Below are 13,181 nucleotides of genomic sequence, written 5' to 3'. Positions count from 1 at the left end.
TTTCAAAATTGAAAAAGTGCAATTATGGAAAAAAAACTTTTCCGGTTAAAAAGTTCGAAAAAGGTTTTGTATTTGTGTATTTGTGTATTTGTGTATTTGTGTATGACTTTCATAAAACTCGTATATGAGCCCTTAGATATACCCTGTTTTTTGGTGGGGTCCATGAAGCTCAGTATTTAGTTTTCTATTGTGTTTTTTCTAGACTGTTTTTTGCCTTGACTTTGTTAGTTTATCTTCGACATATGAGTTTGAATATCCCTTTGATATCTTCCGTCTCTTTTATACCTTAAGTAGCCTCAAAATTCTATATAAGCACACGGCTATGATTTGCGCGATTCATTACAGTTGGAAAATGGTATTAACATTTAGCTTGATTATTTCTGCCCTAGCAATTCTTGTTGGATCTGTAGAATACATTTCCATAAATAAAGGTAAACTATATGTTTTTTTTATTATTTTAAAGTTCAATTTATCAATGTGGTGTGTATGGATTTGTTATTAGTAATTTGTTTAACTTTTTATTACCGTGGTTATCACTCATATACAGTAGGACTTGTGTCTCCGTTTCGGCAATTAACTCTGACAATTATTTAACCAAATATCTGAAAATAATATTTTATGTTACAGGAGACTTTACAAGATTTCCTATTACAAAATGTCACGATAAATATCAACCTTCACAAATGTTAGCATGGGTTTGATAAAGAGGGTAGTTTTAATTCTACCTGTATTTGTTTAAAAGTAAGAGACAGTATGTAAAGTAGGCGAAATCTAAAGAATATTCTCAAGACTTTAAATAATGTAAACAATTGAGAGTCATATATAAACATTAATTTAGCTTTACATAATTTTATCGATGACATAATTCTAGAATAATGCACATTTTACAATATCATAGTAAAATTTTGTATCAAAAGACACACGAAACCTAAATAAATTAAAATGTAATTTAAAGACAATCAATATTTCAATAGAAATTCTTTCTATGGATGTCAATTTTTCTTCTATTCATTTTCTAATAAATAGTCAAAATTTGCAAACATCTATAACAATTTTTGTTAAACGTAAATTTTAATCAATGCTATTTCAATTTGATATTTTGAAATAAGAAACAAAGAACCAGAATGTCTAGATGCATACATTGTACACTAAGATGCTGTAATGGGAAATTTAGTGTCGATTTTAAGAATTTTGAAAGTAAAATAAGTGCAGTAAATTGACTCTACCTGGTTTGCTTTCAAATCAAATTAACATAGACAATCAAACAAAGACATACATGAAAATAATGATCTAGCACTGATTTCTTTATGATTGTTATGATGTCTCTTTATACTTATTAATTTAACAGGCTACACATTTAATTCAACATGCCGAAATTCATTTGAATGCAGGGGAAAGCTTATATGTTTAGAGAGTACCTGCCGATGCAGTATAGAACTTATATGGAATGGAACCAATTGTATAATGAGTAAGATATATGTTTCTTCAATGTTAAGATATTTTTGCTATTATAATACAGGAATTGGTAACAATTCTACTCTGACATTTTTTGAAGAATGTATTTTGAGTCTACAGGTAAAATCAAAATGTTTCTTGTTCTTTTGGAACTTATATTTTTTCGACATCAACCAAATTCGTGAAAAGATCAGCCTTACGAATAAGGCAAATGTTAAGTAAAGGTCAATGAGGCAGCCACCATACAGCATATGACCGTATCTAATATCCAACATGCCAAAAAACTGCAGCTAAAACCTGCCATTTTGAACTTTCATCGAGATGTGAGATTGAGTTTTATATTTTTTCATTCGGTTTAGGTATTTCCATGTCTTTGAGATATCCTTCAATACTTATACATAATCCAATAAATACAAAAAGACAGATGTTAACCCCGTTTTGTACGCGAATATTTTATTTTTTTGACCTGTCAACATTTAGAATCTCTATCTCTTATGAGTTTAAACAGGTTAAGAGTTCATGCGGTTTCATTATTTAACTTAGCCACCTTGATATATATCTTCAAAACCGATATATGAGACGTGAACATCGGTAAACTCTTGTTGCCGAAATTTTAAGTTCATTATGAATAAGAAAATGGGCATATATTCTCAGATTTGTTTAAAGGATAACACTTATTCAACTTTACTAATATTACTGCATTATATGCACATTTAGACGCGCAAATAAAGACTTCGACGTCAATGTAGTCATTGTTTGAAGAGCCCACACTACGTTTTCCAGTATTCTAAAGCAATAGGTGTTTAATTCCCCCGGGGAAAACGATTATACTTTGAATTCAAGTCATGTAGAAGTACAGAAATTCCAGCAATATTTTTGAGTTATGAATGTATACACACTATCTCTTCCCTTATGTAATTGTTCATTACAGGACAAATGGCCGGTATGCAGTGTACTTCTCAGATTGAATGCCAAGATGACCTACTTTGCGTGGAAGAAATATGTTCATGTCATGAAACACATTACATGAAGGACAAACAATGCATCATAAGTGAGTGTTGACATGTGTCTTACATCATATTAAGTGTAACTCTTGTTGACATCACTTTATAAACGTAACTGTTTTTTTTTCTAGTTTTTTCTTTTAATCTTCTTTTTTTTACAGTCCAAAAATGTGAATCCTACCATTTGGTAAATTGTGCCATCAAGAATTTGTTTAATTTGATATGATTTTAAATGTGTAGGGTAAACATTGTTGAGAGTGCAAACCAACAACACAACAAGACAAGAAACGAAATTCGAAGGCACATATATTGTATTATATACGAGTAATTTTTAAAACCTTCTTGATTTTTTTATTGACATAGAATAAAATAGCACGTCATGATGGCAGACTTTTAAATATGAAATTCGTTAATGAATTTAATAGAGACTGTCATATGTCTGTACTTAACACCTAATTCCTTATATATTTGTGTATACACTTTGTTATTTTGCTATATCAATGTTGTTGCTTATGCAATGGCAATTCATTTACTCAACATGTGTCAGGGTAAAACTTATTACAAGTAATTTGGCACTAACCCTCCCACTTTGAATCTCGATCACTTGATTATCAAAATAAGCAAAGAACTTACAAAAAAAGGTTAACAACTCACTCAGTCACCTTTAAGGCAATTAAAACACAGATACAAGTAATTGTTATTATAAAAAATACTGTCAAAGATAAATTTGGTGCACAATGTCACCACGCAATCACGGTGCAACATGTATCAGACAAGTGTTCTTCCCAAGAAGATCAGTATGCAACATGTATCAGATATGCATCATGCCAGTGCGTAGTATCTATATGCTTAAACAATATGCAATATCTCAAGTAAGTAACAGTAGTTAACCAATGTTCAAATTTCGTCTTCTGCTATGCACGCATCACCCGCTAAAAGTATCCACAGTCAGTCAAAATTTCACATTCGGGAATAGGGCACAGTCGGTACAATGACAGTTAGGAGGACTCTTCTAGATCGTTAGATCTAAGACTGCAAAAACATGTCGTTAATTATTTTAGACACAGATATATCGTATCGGTCAACGTTATGGGGACGGTGACTGTAAAACTTATTTAGTGTTGATTTCAGCCGTTCGTTCTGCCTCATAAATCTGTTGAAGCACTTTTTGGTAAGGGCCCATCCCTGTTATAAAAGTCCGAAAATTTTGAGCACGCACAAGCGTAAACGGCATACGATGGGACAGGTTATGTTACTGCTGGGGGATAGGAAGTTGACAATTTGAAAGTTGAAACCATCACGGTTGTCATAGATTCTATTTTGAAGTCGTTTCTATGCGGGGCATCAGAATCTTACCGATGCATGTAGTGATTTGTTATTTAAAAGTGCAAAACAACAGCTCTATAATAAGCATCTTAAGTGCACGTTTGACTAGTTTTATTTCTGGTATCTTTATCCCTATCGTAAAGTTTTTCAGTTATGAAAACATTAACGTTCGTTGAAAGCAACAATATCAATGAAAATAAGCTGACATCAAATACACTGAGAAATGTATGACTTTATGAAAAGGAGTCAAAGAATCATTACCATTAACGAGAAGAAAACTTATTCTCTTTTTCGGTTACTTAGGTATACAGATTAAAATTTCATCAGGAATTAAAGGGGACAAAAATCATTTTTCAAGTTTGATTTAGAAGCCGTTGGATCGGATGTGGATTCTTAAAATCTTCAAAAATCAATTATAACAACTTTGTGATAATATTAAAACTTTTAAATTGTTAAAAATTCTACATTACTACCCCTTATAATCAGTTCAAAGATCGACTACATCTTCTCATTAAATTTTTCTGCATAATTAGTATCGTACATATTGACTTGCCTTATCGGCACATTTCCATTATAAATTTTAAATCGGAGGAGAAATACCGTATCGTATTGGTATGTTTATGACAGCATCAACAGTTATAACTACAATGTAATATATATTTTTTTATTCTTAGGAAAGCAGTCAAACGAACTGTGTAGTACTACAGAAGAATGTCTGTCTACATTAGTATGCCATCGTCACATATGCCAGTGTATATCGTCGGATTATTGGAATGGCACGATATGTAAACTGAGTAAGCTCTGGGTCTTAATCAATTTTAGCATTTGCGTAATTTTCTGTCCATATTTATTTCCTGGGGTTATCACAGTGATTTTTTTCTACTCTAGGAATAGATTACCTTAGCTGTATTTGGCAAACATTTGGAAATTTTGGGTCCTCAATGCTTTTCAGCTTCGTACTTTATTTGACCCTTTTAACGATTTCGATTCGAGCGTCACTGTTTGTTTCAAAATATGCTATGCATAATAACTTGTAACATGATCTTTTCGAAATGTAATCAATTATTTTTCATTGACAATTTGTGTCAAGTTTCATATCTACGTGTTACCGTTATCATTAATTATTATGAATTCTGTAAGAATATTCTTTCATAATCAAGAAATTGTAAACAAGTTTCATAGAAGTGAGGGTTAAGCTAGCTATACAACCAGGTTTAACCCACCATTTTCTTAGGAAATTGCTTGCACCAAGTCAGAAATATGACAGTTGTTTTCCATTCTTTCAGTAGGTTAATATAGTCGAGCATTTAGTATTGTCAGGTTTTATGGTCTCTCTTTTTTAAAGGATTTTTACTACTCTTGTTTATGACTTTTTGTCAGATATTTGGAATTTTTAGTTTAATCTATGTAGTGCCGTTAAAATGTTGCCCCTTTTCTCACTTTTCTTTTCATAATTTTATTACACAAAGTTTATAAAGCCATTTTTGAAAATCTTCTAAAATCGTTGTGACTTTTTCATTGTTTTTTAATTTAAAGAAAAAAGGTGCCAATGTTATGTAAATGTATGAATTCGAGAAAGTCATTTGCCGCAAAATTTTTGATTGCTTATATTCAAAAACAAGGACACTGACCTTTCTTATGTAATCTTTTTTGTTGCTTTTTAAGTTCCGTTATTTATATATTATCAATTGATAAGTCTTTTATAAAAAAAATGTTATTTTGAAACAAAGGTGCAAACATCTTTTATTTACCTTGGAGTTTGGTATTTTTGTTTATACTATTTCATTGCCTAAAAGTTAAAATTACGTTCACGTGAGTATGTGGAGCTTATAGAAATAGTCAATACAGCTGTTGTTAATAGTCAATAGTATGTCATATGAGTATACCGAAATAAATGCAATTATTGTCTGAATCTTTCAAATATCTTTTATTTTTTTGTTATCCATTCGTTTGATGTGTTTGCACTTTTGATTTTGCCATTTGATTGGGGACTTTGCTTTCTGAATTTTCCTCGGAGTTCAGTATTTTTGTGATTTTACTTTTTTATACAAGGGACAATTCAACCAAATTGAAGTGAACATTTAACCATTATCGTCAACCGAGGCTACTATTTCACTAAGTCAATGTGAAACACAATATTAATATTATTATATTAATTTTGACAGTCAGTATTAAACAAAAACAAAAACAAAAAAATCTTAAAATATCAATTATTTGGACGATAATTTGAAATCGAAAACTATTCGTATTCGTAATACCTATAAAGACTTCAAACGACTTATTTGCTGAGGCAGGCGACAATGGTGGAATGTTTATTTTGGAGTGTACTGGACATACGTCTTTCAAAAACGCTTTAATGATGCAGACAATTATCTCAAACTCCACCTACTCGTGATGAATTACTACTTATAATTATCTACAGCTGTACCGACTATTGCATTAAGCTAATCCTACTAACGTGAACATACTATTGCCTTTGAAATATAGCTGTAATGACTACTAAGTACTGAAAAAAACAAAGGATATGGGGAAACCATCCTTGAAACAAAGATGAACGCTATTTCCGAAATAGTTTATTTAAATTCTATGCCAAAATAAAGAGTTTATATTATCAAATTTAATGCTAACCACAACAGCATTCTATAAAAATTTCATTGTCTATCTTCAATAGTCAATTTGTCTTCTTGAATTTGACCTTGTAATTAGATATCGGTTTTTTAGTTGTCTTCCTTAAAAGGGACATGAATATGACAATGGAGAGCTAGCGAAAAGAGCAAATTTATTTGTGCGTAATGTGTGTAACCTTTTAGTTTTTCAAATCTTTTATTTTTTGTTAAGCTAAATACTTACCACTAAAAATTTGTTGAAACTTCGATAAAACACTTTCAAACCTATAATGCTTTACGTGGGCAGCATTTTGTCCGATAAAGAACCAGTCTACGATTGACAAAAGGAAGCAATTTGTTTTAAAAAGTGTGTAATCACAGAATCAAATAGGTAATTGGCAAATGGACTATCATTAGAAAATTCCCAAAATTTCGCATATTAATTTTTTTTCTTGTTTTTTATATTTTTTTTTCTTATTTTTCATTTTTTTTCTTGCATTTTTGATTGTAGTGCGGTTTAATGTTGTCAATGCTAGAAACTGTCATATAAATATTACAATTTTATAATAAGAAAATGAAAAATTTATAGGGAGAGAAATGAACTTCTCATGTGAAAATCGTCTTCAGTGTAAGGAAACACTAGATTGCAGAGAAAATTCCTGTCAGTGTCATGACACAGACTACTGGGACGGCGTCTACTGTGTAAATAGTATGTATGTTAAATATATATCAACTTTTAATTGTCCAAGAATTTCATTCGCTCAGTGGAATAGTAAACCAATGAACAGAATTTGCTGAATATTTTAGGATTAAAATTGCTGTTAAATAAACGTTACACGAGACAAAAAAAAACAAAGGAGACAAAGCAACCATAACAAAATCACATTACGGCCTTAAAGGAAGGACAAGGGTCATTCTAAATAAATTGACTGTACACATCTAATAAATGATCTTAGAAGAGACACACAAACAACGGGATATCATAACAAATTCCGTATATAGTCAAATGAGCATCAGCAGATTGGGGTCTACAAACCAGCCCATAACATTCAGTAGGTAAGATTAATGTATTAAGTATTTGCTCAATCCGTTTAAATCTCAGCTTTAAGAATTCGATAAAATTTCAAAGCAGAATTTTGTACTTTGATTTTTTATTTTTAGGAAAAGTAGACGGAACCAATTTTTTTAAGTATTCATATATGAAGCAAATTTAAAAGTAATTTAACATTTGTCTTATCAGGGAAAACAGCAGGAACGCCATGCAAATCCCAGAATGAATGCCAATACGACTTTCGTTGCTTAAACGAGTTTTGCAATTGTCAGATGTTAGAATATCTGGATGAAGATAAGTGTTTTCGACGTATGTTATCAGTTTTAAATCCAATTTGTGTTTGTTAGGCTACTTGCATAGTTGATGTTCAGAAAACTTGTATATTATGAACTAAAGAACAAAATCCACTTATATGAGACTTGTTTTTCTACAAGAAACTCTCAGATCATATAATTTATCAAATAAACTTTTAAAATAATCTACAATACATGGGACATAAAGACTTTTGTCGACAAATACTTGATATTTTAAATGATTGAATATTCAAATGAGTATCAACCATCTCCGATCAGTAACGATTCGTTAATATATCATAAACGACGTCGGTGTCCCTATGGTTATTTTATATCAATCCCACGGAAATAAATCTATATACAAAATATCAATTTCAAGAAAAATCTTTGGATTTTTTTTATAATTAAAGAACTTTTTTCCATTCATTCTATCAAAATGTACAAATAATGTAGTTTAAGAGATTATATTTCAAAACATGATAGATATAAATGCATTATTGTTTTCGATCTTTAGTTCCAGTTTAACATGCCAAAGTTGCATGCTCAATTTCATAAAGTTTTTTGACATGACATATTTACTATTACTTGACAAATCATTGGTTATGAAAAACAATTCTCTGATTCTAACAAATAGATCTCTAAAACTAACATCATACAGATGTTTTGTGCTTAACAACATATATTTTTACGTTTGGTAGGCGTGTTAGAGATTTCGGGACATACTGTGCTACTCTTCTCATCGACTTGTTCCTTTTCCGTATAAACAAGAGCCAACAGTAGTTCCCCGATATATAAATCTATTAAATCCACAAAGAAAATATAAATCAAGGTAAAAAATAAATTGGGAAATCGCATGAACTCCGAAGGATCGAGATGGGATGTCCACAAATGAAAAGTCTCCTACTATGCATGCATCGAAATGTCACAATAGGAGATAGTACACAATCGATAAAGATCTATGATCACAAAAACTTTTCCGTTAGGGGTTTAAGACACAGATATATCGTATCGGTTAACCAATTTATTATAGTACCCGTAAAACTTATGTTGTATCGATTTTAGTTTTCGTCATCATAACTTCATAACTCTGTTGGTGCCTTTTTGTGTCAGGAACACACCACTGTAAACGAAGTCCATATTATATGAAAGCGTACAGTATTAATTGAGACAAGTATAGTAATCTCAATATAAAAAGAAAATGTGGTATGATCACCAAAAGGACAACTTTCTACAAAATACCAAATGACGTACAGATAAGCAACTATAGGGCATCATAAGGCCTTTAACAATGAGTAAAAACCATACCGCATAGCAAGCTATAAAAGGCTCAAACATAAAAGATGTAAAACAAGAAAACCAACGACATGATAAATGTACAAAACAAAAAAAAACAAACAAAAAACAATATATACAGCAACAAGCTACAACCACTGAATCAAGTTTACTGGGATATATGAGATGCAAGCACTCGCTGAAGTATTGGTTATTGAGCTTCCAGACATCATCAGCAATATCTTAAAATGAAATTAAGAACTTGACAAGATGATTTTTCTTTTTGTCTTGTGCATGTTCTGTATGATTTCTGCTTCATATAAGCACAAAAACAAGTGGGACCATAGGACATTTTACATGACACGAGCAACACGATTGGTGCCAGGTACGGCTCATCCCTCCGACTTCAGTTTTTTTTTTTTATTTTATCGTGTGGTTTATTGGCATCGTGTTGTCTGTCTTTCTTGTAGTAATATACCCTTTGTATATTATATAAGTCCTCGAAGAAATTATTTCACTGAAATATCAAGACGTTTTCTTTGATCATAAATATGTTAAAATAGAGGAGTATTTTTTTTTTTGAAAAATGTACAAATAAATAATGTCCCTCTATAAAAATCCAAATTCCTCACTGGAATGTAAAGTTTTTGACATGAAGTTGTTTATCTGTACTTGAAAAAATCATTTAAATATGATTTACTTTTTTCGTACCTATTTTACTCCTGTATCTTCACTACACGAGGCATCGAATTTAACATCGACATTCTGACCGGACGTAGCTGCGAATATATACATCCGTCACAGCAAAACGGATGACCTACTTTATCAAGTATTATTCTCCCTGTCGGAAGAAGACCTAATTTACCATATTTCTATACCGTGGGGTATGTTTTTGAGAAAATGGATAACATATTATACAGAGTAAATAATTTTATTTTCTTTCTTAAGGAAAAGATTACAAATCTCCATGTAATGCTACAGCTCAATGCAAAGACACGTTAACATGTTTTGACGAGAAATGCCAATGTGAAAAGTCAAAGTATTGGAAAGGGAATGTTTGTGTACAAAGTAATTACATTTTATGCTTGTATTTCAATTCTAGATTTTATGCATTTTCGTATCTGATGCTCTTGATTTACAGATTTTACCACTATACTGACAACCTGCTTTCTATATATTATCATAACTTTAATTTCGTAACTTTGTAACCCACAAAAAAGAATCATTGTTTACCAAAACTGCAATGCTTTATTTTAGTTCATACAATGCAACATGTTGCTTTTCATTTTTAAGTTCCGCAAATTGGATAAATTTTGAAAACAGATAAACAAGAATTTCAATTTACTATCAACCGAGGTAGCAATACAGAATATCACTGAAACAACAGTTTAACAACTTTTAAAAGAGGCTAGTTACAGCCCAGCTTTAATACCTTGTACGTATGCAATATATGCAGTTTGCAATTCAGGAGATTAACTTCCAGAGGATGATGATTAATTCTATTTATTTATGAATTTGAAAATTGTATGTTTTCAAATATTATAAATATAATTGTGAAAATAGATAATCAGTCCCTTGTTTTAATGAAAATGAAAAAATCATGCTTCAACAGTGCAGAAAATAAATAATCTGTCCTTTTGGTCCACAAAAATAAATAATCCATCCAAAACAAGGCCTCCTGCCCCCCTGAGGCTTCAGACTGGGTCCTAAATTGAGGCGACGGTAGTTTACCGATGTTCAAATCTCGTAAATAAGTTAGGAAGACGCAAAGCAAGGTAACAAACATAAACTGAGGCATCGAGACCAAGTTCGTCGATAGGGTAAGCGTCTCCTGCTATGCCTGCTCCACCCGCCATGCGAATTCACCCCAGTCAACATGTCATGAATACGAATACGAATACAAAAGTTTCATTTTGATTCGATTCACATATAACAGTACAAACATTAGCTCTTAAGAGCTTTTTGTCGAATATAAATAACATATACATAACATTAAAGCACAGAACATGCAGATAAGATATATAAGCAGCAATTATTTCAATGCATAGATACAGCACAGTCATATTGAAATACATGCAAAGCATTACTAAACTACATTCTGGAATAGGTCACAATTGATTAAACAGATCAGACGACTATACCGGTATCTATTACTCTAGTGTGTTTAGACACCGACACATCGTACCGGTCAACCAATTCGTGATGGTGGTCGTAAAACATATGTAGTGTCGATATCAGTCGTTTTTCGTCATAACTATGTTGGAGCAATTATTAACCGAACAAAAAACACCAAACGCATTTTGTCAGAAAAATGTTTACAAAGCTAAAAATGCTTGACTTATACTTTTATATTTTGAGTAGCAATATAAATATTTCACCTGAATTTTGGAGGACGATAGTTGAAACTTATTATTTGTTACAGAGAAAGCATATCCGTATGTAAATTAAGGCAACTGTAGTTTACTGGTGCTAAAATCGAGGTACCAAACACTACTTAGGGAATCGTATTACCTCAAAAAGGGACGTCGACAGGATTATGAGTATCCTGCCAAGCGTACATCTAAGTAAAAACTCATCAAAGATACCAGGCTTATAATTTGGTAAACCACACGCGCGTTTCATCTACATAATACCCATCTGTTATGCTCCAATCAAAACAAAGGCAAAATGAAATGCATTCAAGCCTACAGAGTATAGTTTGCCTATGACAAAAACTTAAATATAGGTTGAACTTTACCCGCGAAATAAACGAAAGTTCAAGACCATTAAAAAACGATAATTCCGGCTAAGGCATTCTATGCCTGGGGATAGCAAAATCTTAGTCTTTTGAATAATTCAATATTATGAACAGTAAATTAACAGAAAAATAAACATATCAAACATAATTCATATCAACGCAAGTGCTGACTACTAGGCTGTTGTAACCGTCGGGGACAATACGTCCACCAGCAGTGGCATCGACCCTGTGGTCGTAAAAACAGTGTATGTATCTGGAAAACAAAAGCAACTTTTGCTGATTTTATGATTTAAACCTTAGGGCTTTGTATAACTCAACGTTTCATAAACAGAAAAATTAACATATTAATGATAGGTCATGTCAACACAAATGGTTACTACTAGGATGTTGCTATCCTCGGGAAAACCCTGTGGTCGTAAAACAGTGTATGTATCAGGAAAACAAAAGCAAATACTGCTGATATTGTGATGTCCAACTCTCCATTCTTGAACAATAACATACAATCTGAGTTTTTAGGGTTGACCGATCATTAAAGTGTTTTAGTTCTCGACTGGGACATATTTTTGTAATAAATACTTCGTTTCAACTACCGACCTCCTGAAATTATTGTTGGTCTTTGAAATTTTCTTGGTGTGAAACATGCTGCTGGACATGCCGATCTTTCAAGAACCGAATGTAGCGGAAGCGCTTTATATTAATATTCAACGCCCCTTGCTTTTGTATTACTCAAAACGTGAAATAAAAATCGTCATTCAATACTTATATTTCCAATAAATATAAATACACATAATAATTCTTGATAGATAATCATATTAATTTTTTTATGGTACGTGCTATGAAATGGTTACAGGTTTTATCACAATATGAGAATTTGTGACAGAACAAGTGTTCTGTGTGTTAGCTAATAGATTGATTGATTGTTGGTGTTTATCGCCCTTTTCAGCACTACTGGTTACATCGTGGCGGTCAGTTTCTATAGGCAGATTATATGGTGAAGTGCCCTGAGAGAAACCCTGACTTTCGGCAGAAAAACTGGCAATCGTAGTCGAATAAGACCCGAACGCACCTGCCCCATACGGGGTTTGAACTCACAACCTCAGTTTTTACACGCTAGTGATTGCTTTAAATAAACTTCGTAGACCTCTCGGCAACTTAAATCCCATTAGCTAGAACAAACTCATAGATTATTTAAAATGCTATAAAGCTATATTCAGGCATACCCTGCTGACATGATTAATACAAAACGGATGACGCCTGCTTCTGGGTAAATCTTATGTTGCCAATAGATTGTATGGCAGTAAACAGTATTTGCAGTAAGAATTGTTTTTTTTAACTATTTGTTCACATTTCACATCAAGCTTTATTTGTCCTATTCCGTTTGATTTTAAATAGCGTTTTGACAGTGTATTTGTTTTCTTTATTATTTCTTGGTGCTAT

At 31.9% G+C, this 13,181-nt stretch overlaps 1 protein-coding gene across 1 annotated transcript; it reads left to right on the top strand.

The window, feature by feature from the left end:
* Positions 1–336: 336 nt before the first annotated feature.
* LOC127706599 (prion-like-(Q/N-rich) domain-bearing protein 25) lies at positions 337–11,406 on the top strand. The gene is made up of 8 exons (XM_052211253.1): positions 337–431; positions 1,349–1,468; positions 2,387–2,506; positions 4,460–4,579; positions 6,981–7,100; positions 7,632–7,751; positions 9,956–10,075; positions 11,399–11,406. Exons 1-8 carry the CDS (start codon positions 353–355, stop codon positions 11,404–11,406), a joined length of 807 nt encoding a protein of 268 aa, XP_052067213.1. The 5' UTR covers positions 337–352.
* Positions 11,407–13,181: the final 1,775 nt, after the last annotated feature.

The sequence above is a fragment of the Mytilus californianus genome, unplaced genomic scaffold (assembly GCF_021869535.1).
Source record: "Mytilus californianus isolate M0D057914Y unplaced genomic scaffold, xbMytCali1.0.p SCAF_6, whole genome shotgun sequence".
Classification (NCBI taxonomy): Eukaryota; Metazoa; Mollusca; class Bivalvia; order Mytilida; family Mytilidae; genus Mytilus; species Mytilus californianus.
The sequence above is the reverse complement of the archived record's forward strand: the minus strand, read 5'-3'. Positions and strand labels throughout refer to the sequence as shown.